This window comes from Xenopus laevis, chromosome 4L (assembly GCF_017654675.1).
Source record: "Xenopus laevis strain J_2021 chromosome 4L, Xenopus_laevis_v10.1, whole genome shotgun sequence".
In the NCBI taxonomy this organism is placed as follows: Eukaryota; Metazoa; Chordata; class Amphibia; order Anura; family Pipidae; genus Xenopus; species Xenopus laevis.
In genome coordinates this window covers 127,876,004-127,899,689 of record NC_054377.1, presented here as the reverse complement: position 1 = coordinate 127,899,689, position 23,686 = coordinate 127,876,004, and the positions used below count along the sequence as shown (strand labels likewise).

General features: G+C 36.4%; 1 protein-coding gene across 3 annotated transcripts in view; it reads left to right on the top strand.

The window, feature by feature from the left end:
• The window catches only part of dusp7.L (dual specificity phosphatase 7 L homeolog), a 50,447-nt gene extending 28,499 nt beyond the window's left edge, over positions 1-21,948 (top strand). Inside the window, exons 3-10 of one of the 3 annotated variants that reach the window (XM_041590789.1) lie at positions 6,719-6,754; positions 7,602-7,652; positions 14,179-14,323; positions 14,405-14,436; positions 18,766-18,816; positions 21,275-21,419; positions 21,501-21,532; positions 21,638-21,948. In XM_041590789.1, coding sequence (XP_041446723.1) covers positions 6,719-6,754; positions 7,602-7,652; positions 14,179-14,323; positions 14,405-14,436; positions 18,766-18,816; positions 21,275-21,419; positions 21,501-21,532; positions 21,638-21,777 — 632 coding nt within the window. In that variant the 3' untranslated portion in view covers positions 21,778-21,948. Of the gene's footprint in view, positions 1-6,718; positions 6,755-7,601; positions 7,653-14,178; positions 14,324-14,404; positions 14,437-14,541; positions 14,847-18,765; positions 18,817-21,274; positions 21,420-21,500; positions 21,533-21,637 lie in introns of those variants that run through there. The other 2 variants (XM_041590788.1, XR_001935388.2) reach the window with 2 other exon arrangements.
• The last annotated feature ends 1,738 nt before the right edge of the window (positions 21,949-23,686 follow it).

The following is a 23,686-nucleotide window of genomic DNA, read 5'->3' as shown; positions in this document are numbered from 1 at the left end:
TGGTAAATTCTAGTTCTAAATGATGGGACTTTTTTTTTTGCTTCTAAATTAAAATTACGTGAAAATACCACTAGCTACTAGTTCTGTATGTGTCCGTGGCTGAGACCTGGAATCCATAGTGTGTGCAACTATTTGAATTAAGCTGATTGGCTGGCAACACTGGTCTTGCTAGCAGTACCTAATAAGTGCAGGGAACTATACTGTAGCCCACCTAAGCAAAAAAAAGTGTATAGGGTCTCTAAAATATCAGTACAGGTATGGGACCTGTTATTCAAAATTCTCAGGACCTGGGGTTTTCCGGATCTTTACGTAGTTTGGATCTTCATACCTTAAAGGGGTTGTTCACCTTCACATTTATGATTTACAGAGTGATATTCTGAGACCATTTGCAATTGCTTTTCATTTCTTATTATTTGTGGTTTTTGAGTTATTTAGCTTTTTATTCAGCAGTCCTCCAGTTTGCAATTTCAGCCATCTGGTTGCTAGGGTCTATATTACCCTAGCGACCTTGCATTGCTTTGAAAAAGAGACTGGAAAGAAAGAGGAGTAATAAAACGTAGCCATAACAATACATTTGTAGCCTTATAGTGCATTTGTTTTTAGATGGGGCCAGTGACCCCCATCTGAAAGCTGGAAAAAGTCAGCAGCAGAAGGCAGATAATTAAAAAAAAAAAAACTATTGAAAACCAATTGAAAAAATGCTTAGAATTGGCTATTCTATAGCATATTAATAGTTATCTTAAAGGTGAACCACCCCTTTATGTCTACAAAAAAATCAATGAAATATTAATTAAACCCAATAGGCTGGTTTTGCTTCCAATAAGGATTAATTACATCTTAGTTGGGATCAAGTACAAGCTACTGTTTTATTAATACAGAGAAAAAATCAATTTAAAAAATTTGGATAAAATTGAGTCTATGGGAGATGGCCTTTCCGTAATTCAGAGCTTTCTGGATAACGAATCCCATAGCTGTATATAAAAACAACTCATATTAGGCCTACATTTACTGGAGGAGCACAACATGCTGCCTTATTGGGTATCAAATTCTAGAGTTCTTAAATGCCAAACAGAAAGCAGTGTTCTTAGTGTATAGAAAGTCCACTGCGCATATGAGAAATATTATAAGCTTTTATATTATTATATAATTATAATAATAATATCATTTTTTTATTGTTTAACAGAAATATTCTTGTGGCCCTTTTCCATACACCTCCAGTCTGGAAGGCCTCTAGTTGCCTTTGAGTTTTCAGGCTAGATAATTGTGTGTTAATGTTCAAATAAAATAAATATTTGCATGTGATGGTCAAAGTAAGTAGGGGGTCATTTATCAGCACAGGGCAAATTTGCCCATGGGCATTAACATGTGGCAACCAATCAAATTGCTGCATTCGTTGTTCGACTTGCAGCTGGCTTGAAAAAGCTCATCAGTGATTGGTGGCTATGGGTAACTGCTCCCAGTGTTGATAAATGAATCCCAGTGTCTTAAAAATAGTAAAATATCAAGAATGTAATTATTGGGACTAATTTACTAACATGGGTGCTAAAATCCACCAGGGCAGTTATCCATAGCAGCCTGTTTTCTCTTTCTAACGTGTAGTCTTGCTTGAATGGCTGTTATTAGTAACTGCCCTAGTGTAGTAGCACCTGCAGCATGTTAGTAAGTACCGCCCCCTTGTGTTAGGTTGTAATATGTGCCAATGGGGCATGGCAAGCATAATGGAAGGCAACTTCTCTCCTGTGGGTATCGGGTATAAAGCACTTACATTCATTCTATACAGAAACAGTTATGGTAAAATGACTGTTCATTTATGTCTTATTTTGCAGTATGAAGGAAAGTGAGATTGTTTTTACTACAAATAAACATATTTTCTTTAACAAAAAATGTGGTTTTGTTTTGTTTTTTAATTTGAAAAGAAAAATTCGAATGTATGTGCCTGGGTCCAATGACATTTACAAAGCTGTGAACTATTCTCGCCATAAATTCTTGCATGTCACATGCTGACACATTTATGAATGTACAAGTCGGGACAGTTGCAGGTGTATATACTGTAGGCACGGGATCTACAAGCTGGATGGTAGATGTGAGATACTGCACGTGCTCCTTGCTGTCACGCAGGGTGGGGAGAGACTTGTTTAAAACCTCTCTTCAGGCTAACTGCATTCTTTTTAACATATCTGAAATCTGCTCAGTCTGCTTTCATGCTGACCTTTACTGATTGATCTGCTGGGAATTTTATCTCCAGGCCAGTGCTCATTTTAGGAAAAAACAATGAAATTGAATGAACTGGGGGTGCCTAACATATGGGCACCCTAGTAAATCCAGGTTTCCTTGTCCTCTGAGTTGCCCATACTCAGATCCTCCAGACCTACTAAATGTTGAACTGGAGCACAAAGAGCCCACCAGAGAACCAAGGGCCTACCAACCATAAAGCAGTTCTAACGTTTTTTCTCCTTGTCGAGAAAAACACTGGTATCCTGATGTTTGAGAAACGTATTCTTTGTATTTAATGGCTTTTGCTCTTCCATTTTACACTGTGCAAATTCTTCCTGACAGTCCTGTATAAATAACAGCTTTTCTGGATTCTCCTGATTATCTGTGGCTATAAATTTGGCCTCAGTCATTTCTAGGGTTGCCAACTTTTCAGGTAAAAAAAATACATTGGGATCATTTTTACCGGCCAGGTGGCAACCCTAGTCGTTTCCCTGATCCAATCGCATAGTCCTAAACTAAATCTTTCCTATCTTGCTCACTGCTGGGAATACAGGTATGGGATCTGTTATCAAGAATGCCTTGGACCTGGGGTTTCCCAGATAACGGATCTTTTTTCATCATTTGTATCTTTATACCCTAAGGGGCCCATTTACTTAGTTCAAGTGAAGGAATAGAGGAAAAATAGTTTGAATTTCGAATGGTCGAATATGGCTACTTCAACCATCGAATGGGCTACTTCGACCTTCGACTACAACCTTCAAATCGAACGATTCAAACTAAAAATCGTTCGACCATTCGAAAGTCGAAGTACTGTCGCTTTAAAAATTTCTTCGACCCCCTAGTTCGCCAGCTAAAACCTACCGAGTCCAATGTTAGCCTATGGCGAAGGTCCCCATAGGCTTCCTAACAATTTCCTGATCGAAGGAATATCCTATGATCGATGATAATAATCCTTCGAATCATTCAATTCGAAGGATTTAATCGTTCGATCGTAGGAATAGCGCTAAATCCTTCGACTTCGATATTCGAAGTCGAAGGATTTTACTTCGATGGTCGAATATCGAGGGTTAATTAGCCCTCGATATTCGACCCTAGGTAAATGTGCTCCTAAGTCTACTAGAAAATCATGTAAATATTAAATAAACCCAATAGGCTGGTTTTGCTTCCAATGAGGATTAATTATATCTTAGTTGGGATCAAGTACAAGCTACTGTTTTATTATTACAGAAGAAAAGGAAATCATTTTTTAAAATTTGTCTTATCTGGATAAAATGAAATTTTTTAGAGATGGCAGAATTTGGAGCTTTCTGGATAGCGGGTTTCCGGATAATGGATCCCATAGCTGAAAATAAAAACATGAATAAGCAGGAAAAAAAGTATAAAAGAGTTTATGATTCTGCTCCAGAAATGGCCTAACTCGGGTCAGGGCCCACCTGGAATAATCCTAGTAAATTGACAGGCCACCAGTCTAGTGCTGCATTACTGAGACACCTCAGCAGCTCTTGGTTGGAAGAAAATAGAAAAGCTGATTTAATTTTTTTGTTTAGGGAGACCAGCAACATCCATATATTCATAACAGACAGCTGTATATTACATGTTAAGGGCCTGCCAAACAACAGCAATATCCTAGTGCTCCACAATCTATATCATATGAGTTTCTAAAAATTGATCTCCTTTTGGGGAGGTTTGGTTTTGTACCATTGAAGCGTCGGATGAGGATGCACCACAAAAAATGGAGCGTAGATACCATGGAGCACTAAGATACCTCTGTCGTTTGGCATGGTATGATTTATATTCATATTTATTGTTAAACGTCAAATTCATGTTTCATGTGTAACATAATCTAAGGCCGTTCTGTGCATCTGGAAGTCTGTCTGACAGAAGTAAACTGCAATATTTTATATTAAATATACTATAGTTATCCTCAGATTCTCAGGCCTGGGCTGGTGGTTTGATGTTCCAAGTCCAGTTCTACCAGAAGTCGTGTCTCATCATCTTCTCTCACTTTGTAGCTTACAGACATTGGACAGAAGCGCTGCTTAAAGTACAATTACCTCACTAAAAACACCCATTTTTTAAACAGGAATAGGATCCCTTATCCGGAAACCCAATATCCAGAAAGCTCCAAATTACGGAATGGCTGTCTCCCATAGACTCCATTTTATCCAATTAATTCAAATTTTTAAAAGTGATTTCCTTTTTCTCTGTAATAATAAAACAGTAACTTGTACTTGATCCCCACTAAGATATAATTAATCCTTATTGGAAGCAAAACCAGCCTATTGGGTTTATTTAATGTTTACATGAATTTCTAGTAGATTTAAGGCATGATGACCCAAATTATGGAAAGATCCGTTATCCGGAAAACCCCAGGTCCCAAGCATTCTGGATAACAGGTCCCATACCTGTACTACCATATCATAGAGTGATAAGTACTTCATGCATAGATCATATTCCTATGTGAGGTTCACTGTCAGATGCACAAACCTGTCTTAGATTATGTTTAACAAAATAGTATATAGCAGGCCAAAGAGTTCCCAGAGAGTCCATATACAGATTGCAGCATGTATATCATTTATATCTATTTAATGCACAAGAGCCATGACTATCCTGTAAATTATATCCTTATAAATGGTGCTTAGTGATGTCATTTCTGTCACATGACTCACTGAAACGTGTGTATTATAATAAATAAAGTACCTCCTGTTGCAAAATATGAGGATATTAGAAGTCACCTCGAATTTCTGTGAACTGTATAAAAATACTTGGGCTTCATCTTGTGCTTTTACAGTATATGCATATGTATATAGTATATAGTCATGGAACTCCTTAGTAACTTATAATATACTTATATTTTACAAGAGGCGGTACTTTATTGACTGTATATAATCCTAACTTTAATGGGCAGATTTATCAAAGGTCGGATTTGTGAATTTATTTTTACTCTAATAAATACGAGTGTTATCCCATTAAAGAAATTCGAAATTAGAACTGTTTCCGTGGTCAAGTTGTGATAAATATCACATTTGTATTTAAATTTGAGTTGGTGCTTTTAAAATCCAATTTGTGATTTTTGACACAAAAAAAAAATCGAAAATTCAAATTTACCATTCGAACCTTAATAAATCTACCCCTAAAGCTAAGGTTACTTCTCTCTGATCCCATTTTTATTCTGTTTCTCTTGTTTGTTACAGTTTGTAAGTCTTAAATGGCACTAAAACAAGGAGGATATCTTAATGAAACTTAAAAGTCATACTGACATGAAAAAACTACGTTTCAAAATATTAACGTATATAATGTTACTTCTAGGCCGTGTTGATCATATTTCACCAGTAGGTCTGATTTTATAAGTAATTGTTACTTGACATTCCTTCACCTGTCAGAATTTCTAACATTAACGGACCACTAATGCACAAATATAGCAGCCCCACCTCATAGAGAAACTTGTGGGGTCTGATAAGAAATGTAAAAGAATCAGGAAGTACTTTTATGGCAAAATGAAAAAGTTTGTGCAAAGACAATGTTATGATATATTTAAAAAGACCGTTTGATTTCAGATGTCAGTATCTCTTTAAACCTTTCCCACCACCCAGAGAATAAACAGATTACATCATAATGGACAGTGATGTCATAATGGGTGGTGAGTTTTATGCAAGACGTCTAGATATTTGCTCATGCACATTCAGATTAAACATGGAGAGAGACAGGAGAGGTCATTGGAGAATTTTACTTCTACTTTTTATTATATTGACTGAATTTTATAGAAAAACAGGTACCATTACATACTTTTTTCATGCAACATAATTTGATACAAGATATTTTATCCCTCTCCCACTACCTATTATGACATCATAATGGATGATGATGTCATAATGGATATGGATGTTAACTCAGGAAGTCACCTTGATATTTGCCCATTCTATTCAGACTAAAGATGGAGAAAGACAGGAGAGAATATTGGCATATTTTCTTTCTTATTTTTCTCATATTTACAAACTTTTATGGAAGAACAGGTACTATATTATAGATTATTCAAACAGCAACAAATGCATATGATTTACAAATTATTTTCTTATATATTTTTCTTTTACTGGGTTTATGGTTTTCTCCTTTATTGTAAATACTCTATATAATCCTGTAACCTCCTGTTTGTTTGTTAGTTGCCTGGTGTGTGAGTTTTCCTAAACTTATAGGCACATATCTTTTGTACATATTTCATTTTCTATATATATATTTATATTAAACATGGAGAGAGACAGGAGAGCCTATTGGAGCATTTTACTGCTAACCTTTATCATGGGTATTAATATTTATGGAAGAATAGGTATAATCATTTCTTAGAATAGTAAGAAATAGAAGTTATTATGCCTTTCTCTTGTCTTAGCTTTATTCCCTTTATTTTTATCTTCTTTTATCTGATATATTTACCATGCTACTTTTTAAATAATCATTTAAAGGTTACTATAGACTTTATCTAAAATCAAACCTCTTTCTATTAATGCAGAAGCAAAATTTTTTGAAGAGGAAGACGACGTAACAGGTAAGTTTTGCATTGGGTAAATACCTTGTTATTTTTCATCGTTATATGTTTATATAGGCATTAATACGAGAGGGATATATGCATATAATCTATGCACCTAAAATGCATTCTTTTCCATATATTGCACTATAGTTTCTTAGCATACACATGTATGGGAATATTTATCTAGATTACCAGATGGGCTATGATATCCTTAATATGCAAAAGGAGCAAAGAGTTTTTGATATGCAGAACCATCCGAAAGCACAAAAAAACTACGGGGCAGATTTACGGTCAAAGTGAATTTTCGAAGTTAAAAACTTAGAATTTCAAACTATTTTTGGGTACTTCGACCATCGAATAGGCCAAATTCGACTTCGAAGTACTGTCTCTTTAAAAAAGTTCGACTTCGACACTTCGCCTCCTTAAACCTGCCGAATTGCAATGTTAGCCTATGGGGACCTTCTAGAACCTATAGCCAAGATTTGGCTACGTTTTTAGAAGTCAAAGGAAAATCATTCGATCGATCGATGAAATCGTTCGATTCGAAGGATTTCATCGTACGATCGAACGATTTTTGTTCGACTGAATTTGACCAAATTCGATTAAAAAAAACCGACTTCGACATGCAAGTCAAAGTAATCCAATTCGATGGTCGAATTTTAAAGTATTTTCCACTTTGAAATTCGACCCTTGATAAACCTGCCCCTACATGTAGAAAACAAATAATTAAGATCCAGATTATGGAAATACATATTTTATGGTAAGATCTTAATGCTCTGCATTATTTATGTTAACAGTAACCACAGCAACATTTTCATCAGGTTATTAGCAATTGACTCGTTATTTCTGTTTTTTTTAATGATAGGATTGTCAACCCAGGCTGTGTCATCTTCAACCTCACCTACTTTAGACGAAGGTAAGACTGTTGGTATATTCCCAGTTTATCCAAATCTCATGACAGTTGACAGTAAGAAATTCGAGAGAGAGAGAGAGAGAGTCCTCTGCACTCAACCCAATGTCGATATATTAAGGGCATTGAGGCATTTTGTGCCTTAAGCTGCTTAAAAATGCCTTACCCTTTAAACAAAGGGATTGTTTGTCCATATATTGCAATATATTAGAGCTGGCCAACTATGTCAAAGCTATCTTGGTCTGGCCAATCCTACACTCAACTTTTATCTGATTCATTAAGAATTGTACTGCTTCGTTATACATTTTACACACACACATACATTATATATTATAAATATATTGTGAGCTTCAGGTAGCGAAACCCAAGGCCCGGTACAGTTTTCAGCACAGAGAAAGGAGACTGACACCGCCTTTAAGTTTAAATGCAGCTTTGCTGACTTTTATTTGGCACAAACACAAATCTTCAGCCCACTGGCTTCACATAGTGGATAACATTCGCTTCACATAAGCATTAACATTCCCAGTTCACACCCTCACTGGTGTTAACTGTAACTCACGGTTTCCTTAGCCCTCACTGGCTTTTGGAGGACCACAAATCCCAGAATCCTCTCTGGGCACACTCGAGACACACTTGTCTCCTTGGAGGGGTTTATCTTTTCCTCTCCAGTCCTTTAGAGCTCTCTTTCAAACTCAGGTCAGCAGGGAATCACTCTCCTTCCCAGCTACACACAGGCACCTTCCTTCACTCAAGAAGGTCCTCATGTGGCCCCTCACCCTCCTCCAGCTCCAGGAGATATCCAGGGGAAGAAGCTTTGAGGTATTGCTCCGCACCTCATTTTAACTACATCAAACTTGTAGCTAATTGCTTAACTGCCTCTAGCTTGGCAGCTGAAACCCCTTACGTGGAACAAGGAATGGAAGCCCACCCTGCTCTCTTACATCCACTCCAGGGACCCATAATCTAGTTTTTCCTAAACCACAATAGAATTAAACAGCATTACTTGCTGCAGCCACATAGACTTTTCCCTGGAGTTTATACTTCACCAGCCAAATGCTGGTAAAATACACAAAATATTTTGACACACATATCCTACAATATATATATATATATATATATATATATATATATATATATATATATATATATATATATATATATATATATATATAGAACAAGAAGGATCAGCACTCACTGTATTGATGTGAAGAAAAGTTTGCGTTTATTTATTTACATCATAATCCGACGTTTCGGTCCCACCTGGGGACCTTTCTCAAGGATACTGTGTAACTGTGATGTGATCTTTAAATACCCACCCCCCATTAGTGAAAAATGGCGCCAAAGATGACGTCATGAGTCCAAGGTGAAGTGTCAGAACAAAGTTTTTTTCTTTTCCTCTCTCTTTGACTTTTCATCCGTTTCTTAAGTGATGCTGTGCAATACTGGTTGTCCCCAGTAGGTGTCATGGTTCACACACTGTGTGGATTAATGTCCATAAAAGAAACATTTGTATCCAAAAAAGAAACATTTGTACTTAAGGGTAACATTTGTGCTTTAAAAACATTGTATATACAAAAAAACCTCATATAAGATACTTCTTATAACACATAGACGAGAAATTAGATGGTTACTTACAGAGGTAAGAAGAGTGTGTACAACAATATGATTCTGTAAAACGAGAAAAAGGGGTATGTTAATTTAACTAATCAAATTAATGCTGATTAGACCATTATGCCAAGAAACAATTTAATTGTAGTTGCCCATTTAACCCCTTCGGGATAACGCAATCAAGCTCGTAAATCCAAAAAGCTTCACGTTTCAGCAACAGTTGCTCAACATCTCCACCCCTAGGCGGTATAGGAATGTGGTCTATAGGCATACATTTGAATTGTGAGGGGTCATGTCTGGCTTCACGCCAATGTTTGGCGACGGGTTGTTGGGCAATGTCCTGCTTGTTGGGGTCTACCCGTCTGTCTGGGTTCAAGGCTGCCCTGATTGTTGCCCTATGCATGTTAATTCTATCTTTAAGTTGCCTCACAGTTTTACCACAGTATACTAGACCACATGGACACTTGATCACATATATCACCATTGTAGTGGTGCATGTCATCCTGTGTCTAATCTTGTATTGCTTGCCAGTTCTGGGGTGTCTGAATTCTGTCCCTGTGATCAACGTGTTACACATCACACACCCCGTGCATCTGTACACCCCAGGGCGTGATGTTAAGAAGTGTGTGGCTTCTGATCGAGCATATTTTTGTACTGGGTCAGATGGGCTGAGATGTTCTTTGAGGTTAGTGTTTCTGCGATAACTGAACATGGGTCTGCGAGGAATCTTGTCACACAAAACATCGTCATTGGACACGATTTTCCAATGTTTAAGCACCGACTTTTTTATATTGCTGCTGTGGGGATTGTATTTACTGACGTAATATATATCCCCATCCCCTCCCTTCTTAGTTGGATCAATGACAGGTTTCAATAACTCCTGGCGATCAAGTAACATGGTTAGATTTATAGTTTCCTTGATCAGTCTATCAGGATATCCCCTTTCCAAAAATTTCTGGCCCATCTCCATTAGGTCCTTGTGTTTCTGCTCGGGGTCACTGTCTATCCGTGCAACTCTTACCATTTGAGATTTGGGAAGAGAGTCTAAGAGGTGTTTGGGATGATGGCTGCTGTAGTGTAATAATGTGTTTCTGTCGGTGGTTTTAGTGTATATACGTGTGTCCAGACCCTTACTCGATTTATAGAGTAACACATCTAAGAAGTTGATCTGATGCGCATTATAGTTCAGTGTAAGTTTAATGGGGGTGTCTAATAGATTAAGGCCGTCCACATATGTTTCCAATTGCTCAGGTGTACCACTCCAAAGAAAGAAAATATCGTCAATGTAGCGCCGATAGAAACTACCATACCGTCTAAATAGTGTATGGTTATAAATATGTTTCTGCTCAAAATCATGCATAAAAGCATTAGCATATACGGGCGCAACCCTGGAACCCATCGCGGTGCCAGTGCGTTGGAGGTAAAATTGCCGCTCAAATTTGAAATAATTCTTGTTGAGTATGAACCTGAGCAACTGTATAGCGTATTGGACTGGTGGACCGACATAATTAGAGTTGTGTGTAATGAGGTTCTGAACAGCCTCAAGACCTTTGTCGTGCGGTATGCAGGTATACAGACTTTGTACATCTAATGTGACAAGAATCAATTCATCAACCTTCAAATTTATGCTTTGAACAACGTTAAGAAAATCAGTGGTGTCTTTAAGATAACTACCGATGGCGGTAATGCATGGTTGTAGTAAGATGTCTAGATATTGCGATATCTTTTCGTTGAGAGACCCTGTGCATGCAATAATTGGTCTGCCAGGAGGTCTCTCCACACTCTTGTGGATCTTAGGTAGTGTGTATATGACCGGGAGGATTGGGATTCGGTCCACCAGTCCAATACGCTATACAGTTGCTCAGGTTCATACTCAACAAGAATTATTTCAAATTTGAGCGGCAATTTTACCTCCAACGCACTGGCACCGCGATGGGTTCCAGGGTTGCGCCCGTATATGCTAATGCTTTTATGCATAAACATATTTATAACCATACACTATTTAGACGGTATGGTAGTTTCTATCGGCGCTACATTGACGATATTTTCTTTCTTTGGAGTGGTACACCTGAGCAATTGGAAACATATGTGGACGGCCTTAATCTATTAGACACCCCCATTAAACTTACACTGAACTATAATGCGCATCAGATCAACTTCTTAGATGTGTTACTCTATAAATCGAGTAAGGGTCTGGACACACGTATATACACTAAAACCACCGACAGAAACACATTATTACACTACAGCAGCCATCATCCCAAACACCTCTTAGACTCTCTTCCCAAATCTCAAATGGTAAGAGTTGCACGGATAGACAGTGACCCCGAGCAGAAACACAAGGACCTAATGGAGATGGGCCAGAAATTTTTGGAAAGGGGATATCCTGATAGACTGATCAAGGAAACTATAAATCTAACCATGTTACTTGATCGCCAGGAGTTATTGAAACCTGTCATTGATCCAACTAAGAAGGGAGGGGATGGGGATATATATTACGTCAGTAAATACAATCCCCACAGCAGCAATATAAAAAAGTCGGTGCTTAAACATTGGGAAATCGTGTCCAATGACGATGTTTTGTGTGACAAGATTCCTCGCAGACCCATGTTCAGTTATCGCAGAAACACTAACCTCAAAGAACATCTCAGCCCATCTGACCCAGTACAAAAATATGCTCGATCAGAAGCCACACACTTCTTAACATCACGCCCTGGGGTGTACAGATGCACGGGGTGTGTGATGTGTAAGGCTAGGGGCACACGGCGCGATTTCGCCGCGATTCTGCGCTGGGCGAGTTGTCGCTGCGTTTTTTAAGCCGAAATAGCTTTGCTAACTTTGGCGCTGGCGTCAATGCAAATCGCGGCGAAATCGCTGCGCTAATTCACACGCGGCGATTCTTTTTCTACTGTCGCCCGGAAACGCCCAGCGAGGCAACTTCGGACGACAATAGAAAACGAATCGCCGCGTGTGAATTAGCACAGCGTTTTCGCCGCGATTTGCATTGACGCCAGCGCCAAAGTTAGCAAAGCTATTTCGGCTTAAAAAACGCAGCGACAACTCGCTTAGCGCAGAATCGCGGCGAAATCGCGCCGTGTGCCCCTACCCTAACACGTTGATCACAGGGACAGAATTCAGACACCCCAGAACTGGCAAGCAATACAAGATTAGACACAGGATGACATGCACCACTACAATGGTGATATATGTGATCAAGTGTCCATGTGGTCTAGTATACTGTGGTAAAACTGTGAGGCAACTTAAAGATAGAATTAACATGCATAGGGCAACAATCAGGGCAGCCTTGAACCCAGACAGACGGGTAGACCCCAACAAGCAGGACATTGCCCAACAACCCGTCGCCAAACATTGGCGTGAAGCCAGACATGACCCCTCACAATTCAAATGTATGCCTATAGACCACATTCCTATACCGCCTAGGGGTGGAGATGTTGAGCAACTGTTGCTGAAACGTGAAGCTTTTTGGATTTACGAGCTTGATTGCGTTATCCCGAAGGGGTTAAATGGGCAACTACAATTAAATTGTTTCTTGGCATAATGGTCTAATCAGCATTAATTTGATTAGTTAAATTAACATACCCCTTTTTCTCGTTTTACAGAATCATATTGTTGTACACACTCTTCTTACCTCTGTAAGTAACCATCTAATTTCTCGTCTATGTGTTATAAGAAGTATCTTATATGAGGTTTTTTTGTATATACAATGTTTTTAAAGCACAAATGTTACCCTTAAGTACAAATGTTTCTTTTTTGGATACAAATGTTTCTTTTATGGACATTAATCCACACAGTGTGTGAACCATGACACCTACTGGGGACAACCAGTATTGCACAGCATCACTTAAGAAACGGATGAAAAGTCAAAGAGAGAGGAAAAAGAAAAAAACTTTGTTCTGACACTTCACCTTGGACTCATGACGTCATCTTTGGCGCCATTTTTCACTAATGGGGGGTGGGTATTTAAAGATCACAGTTACACAGTATCCTTGAGAAAGGTCCCCAGGTGGGACCGAAACGTCGGATTATGATGTAAATAAATAAACGCAAACTTTTCTTCACATCAATACAGTGAGTGCTGATCCTTCTTGTTCTATATATCCTGTATTTGATCGTGCACCACGAACCTATTTAAAGATCGGAGTGCTGGTACTGTGGGACTACATATATATATATATATATCTATATATATATATATATATATCTATATATATATATATCTATATATATATATATATATATATATATATATATATAATGGGGGGGCTTGAAATTTAAATTTCAATCCCCCCCATTATATATATATATATATATATATATATATATATATATATATATATATATATATATATATATATATATATATATATATATATATATATATATATATAATGGAGGGGCTTGAAATTTACACAGGGGTGGAAATGTAAAAAAGTATAAAATGACTTTCAAGGTAACAAATATTAGCTAATCTAAGTTTGCCCGTGATTTTGTTTAGTTATTTTGTCTCCAGCGATCCCTTGTTTCTGACTGGGGCTGTGTGCAAGTGCAGTAGAGTAAAGTTCAGTTTCTACTCTCAAAGCTTTGATTTTATACTACTACACATGTGCACCAGCCAGGGTGGCCTCAAGTGATCCCTGTGACAAGAGACAAGTAAAGAGCTGAATAGAATAGTATCCTGGGCTTGTGCTTTTATTCAGCAGTGCCGGCCCAGGGTTTAAAGTTATAGTTTTACATAACAAATTGGCTCCCCCCTGTGAGAAACCTTTTATGTCTCCTTTAATAGTTGATACTATACAAATAACCAGTGAAAATAGTTGTGGTTGGAAACTGTAGCTCCCTATGGGAGATGTTTAGTTACAAGTGATGATCTAACAGTTACTCATACCATCTTGTGCTTTTTTAGAGATGATCGTTAATATATTTAATAACCTGGAAGAGGAGAACAGATTTGATATGCTGGTCATTTCAGGAGTCGTATTCGTGGGATTTATCTTGACCATCTGCGCACTAATATATGTAGCCCACGTTGTTTCTGGTTTAAGAAAACCGTAAGTATTTTTCTTTCATCCTTTTTTACTTATATTGTATTTTTTCAAAGTCTGACCTATGTTTCTGTTCTTTACCCTCAGTGAGAAGGACAACCTGAAACGAGCTGAAGAAGGTCAGTATATTAGACTCTTAGTTCCTTCCACTAAAAGGGTCACTGTCATTGGCTATTAGATACTTATATATTCTAGCCCTTATACTTCACTCTGGTCAATTTCAGGTGAGATGGAGACCTCTTCAGAAAGCAGTGTTAGCAGTGAAAACAGTGAAAACAGTGAAAACAGCGATAGCTCAAAAAGCAGCAATAGCTCTGGTACATATTAAGAGCAGGAACCTGATAAAAAACTTCAGCATCCCATTGTCATTACCTTCTGAGGTAGTGAATTCACCAGGCCCGGGCCAAGCCGGGGAGAGCACAGAGGAGCGCACAGGAGAGTGCCGTTGAGGGAACAAGGGTCTGGACCAGGAGGGGATAAAATATCCTACGTGGTCAAAATGAAATCTTCTCAACATTCCCGTTTATAGGCAGTTGGCTTATTTTATTTAAATAAAATGTATTTTAATTTTTAAAAAATGTCTTTTAATTCTTTAAATTTAAGTACAATTGACTAATATTTTGTTTGTAAAGTTATATATAATAATAGGCTGCATTTCTTTTGTGTCAAGACTACAGGGCTTGCCTAAATTACTAATGGCCAAACTTGAGTCATAAAACAAAATTGGCTTTTGCCCCACAATGATGGAAAAAAATTAACGCCACAACAAACAATAGACTAATAACTAATAGTTGTGTTCACTTAATTAACAATTTCACTTATAATAAATCAAATATCATTTATTCCAAGTATCACCAGTTGACACTTGACATAAAAACTGTAAAGAATGGTGGGAACATGAATACAAACGTAGCATATTTATTTGATTAAAGTTTACATACAGATGTTAGATTAGCTAAAAATATGGAATGGAAATACATTCCATTTCCAGGGTAAGACAGTACATTTATATTTTTTTATTACAAATGTGAACAGAGAGAATATGTGTATGTATTCAAATGGGGATGGTTGGAGTTATCTTCTAATGGGATCAAGGCAACAACTTAAGAAATACTGTATGCCTCAAAATAAGAATGACCTTTTAATCGATGTGTACAGACAAGTAGGAAATTATAAATGTACTATAGTAAATATATTTTAACAAAATCATTTTGGAGAAGACTGTAAATAGTATAGGAGGTACATATATATATATATTTGTGTGTGTATGTTTTGTTTGAAAATATTACTGATGCACACCAGGAATTTCAACAATGAAAAGCTAATTTAAATGACCAATGTGTCTGTCCTCACCAGGGACCTTTTATCAAGAAATATATATAATTGTATCCACCGTCTCAACCTACAACATCCAGGATTTATTGACAAAGTTATACAAACATTCATCCTCCAAAGGAATTTACATGATTCAGAGCACAATCTGCACATATGATACTTCTTAAAATGGAAAGGGGGATATACTGTATATGGGCTAGGTCAGATATAACTGCTCAATCATTGTACACAAACAGTGACCGCAGTAAACAGTGGTTAATTATTTTCAATTACAGGATCTATATATGCCATTTAACAAAAAGCTATTTATAGAGGAGTGTATTAATTTTATACTCAAACATGAAGATTTTGAATTTAATAATTGCTTTTAGATACAAATCAAGGGTACAGCTATAGGTACCAGTTTTGCCCCAGCTATGCCAAAGTTTCCCTAAAATTCTGTACTCTGGGAAGTGAATAATTCGGCAACGACGTGACTGGAGTATAAACCTGGTGTTCAAGAGATATATATATATATACGAAATCCAAAGGTGCACTCCGTTAACTCAGTGAAGTCCTGGGTGCCAGCCAAAGTAAGTAAATATTTGCGAAGAAGAGCGACACTCACAGGTTGTTTTCAATGCAGATAAGTTGTGTTTTATTCCACATAGTGGAATAAAACACAACTTATCTGCATTGAAAACAACCTGTGAGTGTCGCTCGTCTTCGCAAATATATATATATATATATATATATATATATATATATATATATATATATATATATATATATATATATATACACATATACACATACATATACTATATTATTGTTACGGTATATGGTAAGGGACTAGTGAGGAACTGGGACGTTTAGGGGCAGATTTATCAAAGGTTAAATTTTGAATATATGTGAATATTTTTTTACTCTAATAAATTCCAATATAACTAAGGTTACTGTTCTCTGATCCCATTTTTATTCTTTCTCTTGTATGTTACAGTTTATATTTCTTAAATAGCACTAAGACAGGGAGGATACCTTAATGAAACTTAAAAATCATACTGACATGAAAAAACTATGTTTCAAAATATTAACGTATATACAATGTAACTTATAGGCCGTGTTGATCATATTTCATCAAAAGGTCTGATTTTAAAAGTAATTGTTACTTGACATTCCTAAACCTGACTGTTCTACCAACCTCACTGTCTCTTCTCAACCTGTCAGAATTTCTATCATTAACGGACCACTAATGCACAAATATAGCAGCCCCCCTCATAGAGAAACATGTGGGGTCTGATAAGAAATGTAAAAGAATCAGGAAGTACTTTTATGGCAAAATGAAAAAGTTTGTGCAAAGACAATGTTATGATGTATTTAAAAAGACAGTTTGATTTCAGATGTCAGTATCTCTTTAAACCTCACCCACAGCCAGAGAATAAACAGATAATTGACAGTGATGTTATAATGGGTGGTGAGTTTTACGCAAGACGTCATCTAGATATTTGCTCATGCACATTCAGATTAAACATGGAGAGAGACAGGAGAGATCATTGGAGTATTTTACTTCTACTTTTTATTATATTGACTGAATTTTATAGAAAAACAGGTACTTTTTTCATGCAACATAATTTGATACAAGATATTTTATCCCTCTCCCACTACCTATTATGACATCATAATGGATGGTGATGTCATAATGGATATGGATATTAACTCAGGAAGTCACCTAGATATTTGCTCAGTCATTTCAGACTAAAGATGGAGAAAGACAGGAGAGAATATTGGCATATTTTCTTTCTTATTTTTCTCATATTTACAAACTTTTATGGAAGAACAGGTACCATATTATAGATTATTCAAACAGCAACAAATACATTTGATTTACAAATTATTTTCTTATATATTTTTCTGTTATTGGGTTTATGGTTTTCTCCTTTATTGCAAATACTCTATATAATCCTGTAACCTCCTGTTTGTTTGTTAGTTGCCTGGTGTGTGAGTTTTCCTAAACTTATAGGCACATATCTTTTGTACATATTTAATTTTACTGCTAACCTTTATCATGGGTATTAATATTAATGGAAGAATAGGTATAGTCATTTCTTAGAATAGTAAGAAATAGAAGTTATTATGCCTTTCTCTTGTCTTAGCTTTATTCCCTTGATTTTTATATTCTTTTATCTGAAATATTTACCATGTTACTTTTTAAATAATCATTTAAATGTTACTATAGACTTTATCTAAAATCAAACCTCTTTCTATTAATGCAGAAGCAAAATTTTTTGAAGAGGAAGACGACGTTGTAACAGGTAAGTTTTGCATTGGGTTAATACTTTGTTATTATTCATCGTTATATGTTTATATTTTATACATATGCATTAATACGAGAGGGATATATGCATATAATCTATGCACCTAAAATGCATTCTTTTCCATATATTGCACTATAGTTTCTTAGCATACACATGTATGGGAATATTTATCTAGATTACCAGATGGGCTATGATATCCTTGATATGCAATAGGACCAAAGAGTTTTTGATATACAGAACCACCCGAAGGCACAAAAAAACTACGGGGCAGATTTACTAAAGGTCAAAGTGAATTTTTGAAGTTAAAAACGTAGAATTTCGAACTATTTTTGGGTACTTCGACCATCGAATAGGCCAAATTCGACTTCGAAGTACTGTCTCTTTAAAAAAGTTTGACTTCGACACTTCGCCTCCTTAAACCTGCCGAATTGCAATGTTAGCCTATGGGGACCTTCTAGAACCTATAGCCAAGATTTGGCTACGTTTTTAGAAGCCAAAGGAAAATCATTCGATCGATCGATGAAATCGACCGAATTTGGCCAAATTCGATTAAAAAAACCTTCAACTTCGACATGCGAAGTCGAAGTAATCCAATTCGATGGTCGAATTTTAAAGTATTTTCCACTTCGAAATTCGACCCTTGATAAATCTGCCCCTACATGTAGAAAACAAATAATTAAGATCCAGATTATGGCAATACATATTTTATGGTAACATCTTAATGCTCTGCATTATTTATGTTAACAGTAACCACAGAAACATTTTTATCAGGTTATTAGCAATTGGCTTAATCATTATTTCTGTTTTTTTTAATCATAGGATTGTCAACCCAGGCTGTGTCAACTTCAACCTCACCTACTTTAGACGAAGGTAAGACTGCTGGTATATTCCCAGTTTATCCAAATCTCATGACAGTTGACAGTAAGAAATTCTATGATTCCTGGTATTCAGGTGGTGAGAAAGTTTAAAAAACTAAAACGATTCTCAGTTTTAAATGATGTCTGGCATTCAGGTTGCAATGTGTGTATATATATATATATATATATATATATATATATATATATATGCCTCAGTGCCCTTAATATATTGACATTGGGTTGAGTGCAGAGGACCTCTTGTCTACATATATATATATATATATATATATATATATATATATATATATATATATATATATATATATATATATATATATATATATATATATATATATATATATGAGGTCCTCTGCACTCAAACCAATGTCAATATATTAAGGGCACTGAGGCACCTTAAACTGCTAAAAAATGCCTTACCCTCTAAACAAAGGGATTATTTGTCAATATATTAGAGCTGGCCAACTATGTCAAAGCTTTCTTGGTCTGGCCAATCCTACACTCAACTTTTATCTGATTCATTAAGAATTGTACTGCTTCGTTATACATTTTACACACACACATACATTATATATTATAAATATATTGTGAGCTTCGGGTAGCTAAACCCAAGGCTCCGGCACAGTTTTCAGCACAGAGAAAGGAGACTGACACCGCCTTTAAGTTTAAATGCAGCTTTGCTGACTTTTATTTGGCACAAACACAAATCTTCAGCCCACTGGCTTCACATAGTGGATAACATTCGCTTCACATAAGCATTAAAAGTCCCAATTCACACCCTCCCTGGTGTTAACTGTAACTCACGGTTTCCTTAGCCCTCACTGGCTTTTGGAGGACCGCAAATCCCAGAATCCTCTCTGGGCACACTCGAGACACACTTGTCTCCTGGGAGGGGTTTCTCTTTTCCTCTCCAGTCCTTTAGAGCTCTCTTTCAAACTCAGGTCAGCAGGGAATCACTCTCCTTCCCAGCTACACACAGGCACCTTCCTTCACTCAAGAAGGTCCTCATGTGGCCCCTCACCCTCCTCCAGCTCCAGGAGATATCCAGGGGAAGAAGCTTTGAGGTATTGCTCCGCACCAGGCCCGGACTGGCAATCTGTGGGTTCTAGCAAATGCCAGAGGGGCTGCTATAAGGTTCCATAGAAAGTCAGTATTTAGTGGGCTGGTGGGGGCTGATTGGGCCTCTGTGAACCTGAAATGCCAGTGCCTATTTTAATTCTCAGTCCTTTTAACTACATCAAACCTGTAGCGAATTGCTTAACTGCCTCTAGCTTGGCAGCTGAAAACCCTTACGTGGAGCAAGGAATGGAAGCCCACCCTGCTCTCTTACATCCACTCCAGGGACCCATAATCTAGTTTTTCCTAAGCCACAATATAATTAAACAGCATAACTTGCTGCAGCCACATAGACTTTTCCCTGGAGTTTATACTTCACCAGCCAAATGCTGGTAAAATACACAAAATATTGGGCCCTTTTGACACACATATCCTACAATATATATATATATATATATATATATATATATATATATATATATATATATATATATATATATATATATATATATATATATATATATATATATATATATAGTCAAATACAAGAGTTCTCTGCACTCAACCCATTATCAATATATTTAAGACAGCGACATTTTGTGCATACTGCTACTGAAAAATGCCTTACCCTTTAAACAAAACAGGGATTGCTTGTCCATATATTGCAATATATTTAAGCTGGCCAACTACGTCAAAGTCATCCCATATCTGGCCAGTTCTACTCTTAATTTTTATCTGATTCATTAAGAATTCTATGGTTTCATTATACATTTTACAAAGGGACTAAGTTTTACCTGCAACTTACTTGCTGCTTTCAAAGTAAACCTCCATACTTGGCAGCCCTTTTATTAGACACCAGTGGGATATATAATGGGGGGGCTTGAAATCTACACAGGGGTGGGTGGAAATGTGAAAAAGTATAAAAATGACTTTCAAGGTAACAAATATTAGCTATTCTAAGTTTGCCCGTGATTTTGTTTAGTTATTTTGTCTCCAGCGATCCCTTGTTTTTGACTGGGGCTGTGTGCAAGTGCAGTAGAGTAAAGTTCAGTTTCTACTCTCAAAGCTTTGATTTTATACTACTACACATGTGCACCAGCCAGGGTGGCCTCAAGTGATCCCTGTGACAAGAGACAAGTAAAGAGCTGAATAGAATAGTATCCTGGGCTTGTGCTTTTATTCAGTAAAAATCAGCACCGGCCCAGGGTTTGAAGTTATAGTTTTACATAACAAATTGGCTCCCCCCTGTGAGAAACCTTTTATGTCTCCTTTAATAGTTGATACTATACAAATAACCAGCGAAAATAGTTGTGGTTGGAAACTGTAGCTCCCTATGGGAGATGTTTAGTTACAAGTGATGATCTAACAGTTACTCATACCATCTTGTGCTTTTTTAGAGATGATCGTTAATATATTTAATAACCTGGAAGAGGAGAACAGATTTGATATGCTGGTCATTTCAGGAGTCGTATTCGTGGGATTTATCTTGACCATCTGCGCACTAATATATGTAGCCCACGTTGTTTCTGGTTTAAGAAAACCGTAAGTATTTTTCTTTCATCCTTTTTAACTTATATTGTATTTTTTCAAAGTCTGACCTATGTTTCTGTTCTTTACCCTCAGTGAGAAGGACAACCTGAAACGAGCTGAAGAAGGTCAGTATATTAGACTCTTAGTTCCTTCCACTAAAAGGGTCGCTATCATTGGCTATTAGATACTTATATATTCTAGCCCTTATACTTCACTCTGGTCAATTTCAGGCGAGATGGAGACCTCTTCAGAAAGCAGTGTTAGCAGTGATAGCAGTGTTAGCAGTGATAGCAGTGATAGCAGTGAAAACAGCGATAGCTCAAAAAGCAGCAATAGCTCTGGTACATGTTCCATTGTCATTACCTTCTGAGGTAGTGAATTCACCAGGCCCGGGCCAAGCTGGGGGGAGCACGGAGGAGCGCACAGGAGAGTGCCGTTGAGGGAACAAGGGTCTGGACCAGGAGGGGATAAAATATCCTAAGTGGTCAAAAAGAAATCTTCTCAACATTTCCGTTTATAGGCAGTTGCCTTATTTTATTTAAATAAAATGTATTTTAATTTTTAAAAAATGTCTTTTAATTCTTTAAATTTGTGTGGAAAAACTAATATTTTGTAAAGTTATATATAATAATAGGCTGCATTTCTTTTGTGTCAAGACTGCATGGCTTGCATAAATTACTTATGGCCAAATGAAACTTGAGTCATAAAACACAATTGGCTTTTGCCCCACAATGATGGAAAAATTGGTATTGAGAAAAAAATAAATACCACAACAAACAATAGACTGATAACTAATATCAGCTGTGTTCACTTAATTAACAATTTCACTTATAATTAATCAAATATAATTTATTCCAAGTTAGTATCACCAGTTGGCATCTGACATGTTAACTGTGAAGAATGGTGGGAATGTGAATAAAAAAGTAGCATATTTATTTGATAAAAGTATATATACAGATGTTAGATTAGCTAAAAATATGGAATGGAAATATGTTTCCAGGGAAAGACAGTACATATAGATACATATGATAGATTTATTTTACTAATGAGAATAGAGAGAATATGTGTATGTATTAAAATAGGGATTGTTGGAGTTATCTTCTAATATCATTGGGATCAGCAGATAAAGGGAGGCAGAAATCTACCTCAAATTTTTAATAGATGTGTACAGACACGTAGGAAATTATAAATGTACTATAGTATATATATATATATATATATATATATATATATATATATATATATATGTTTGTATATTTTACTCTCTCTCTATTCACATTTTACTAATGTGAATAGAGAGAATATGTGTATGTATTCAAATGGGGATGGTTGGAGTTATCTTATAATATCATTGGGATCAGCAGATAAAGGGAGGCAGAAATATGCCTCAAATTAAGAATGCACATATTATACTTCTCAAAATGGAAAGGGGGATATATATGGGCTAGGTTAGATATAACTGCTCAATCATTGTACACAAATAGTGACTGCAGTAAACAGTGGTTAATTATTTTCAATTGCAGGATCTATATATGCCATTTAACAAAAAGCTATTTCTAGTGGAGTGTATTAATTTTATACTCAAACATAAAGATTTTGAATTTAATACAAATCAAGGGTACAACAATAGGCACCAGGTTTGCCCCTAGCTATGCCAATGTTTTCCTAAAATTCTGTACACTGGGAAGATGGCAAGGACATGAATGTAGTACAAACCTGATGTTGTTCAAGCTATACTGTATATACTGTATATCCGCACTCACAGGACTTAGCAATAAAGAATATTTTTTATTTTAGAACTACAGTCTGATGTTTTGGCCCAACCCAAGGCCTTTCTCAAAGTACTGATACAACAATGTCCATGCCTTAAATCTGCATTTTGTTGGGAAAATGGCAGCATTCACAATGACGTTTCAAAATTGTCATAATAAATAGACCATCATGTCTACCACTGTGGACTCTCCAAATTAACATATTTTAAAACATACCTAATAATAAACTATTCACAGACAGTTAATATAAAATCGTTTAAAAATAAGATATAAAATAGCAATCATGAATGTATCAATCATGTAACATATAACCACAGATTACAAAGACATAGTTGTAAATGTGTCCATCTCTGAGCCGATGTTAATGGGCTAACGCTAAAATATATAGCTACCAGTCAATAAAAGGCTACTAATTGATTTATTCCTTCTCTAGTATGTGTATACATATATATAAATATACATTGTAATATTGTTGTTATGTGGTAAGGGACTAGTGACGAGAACTAA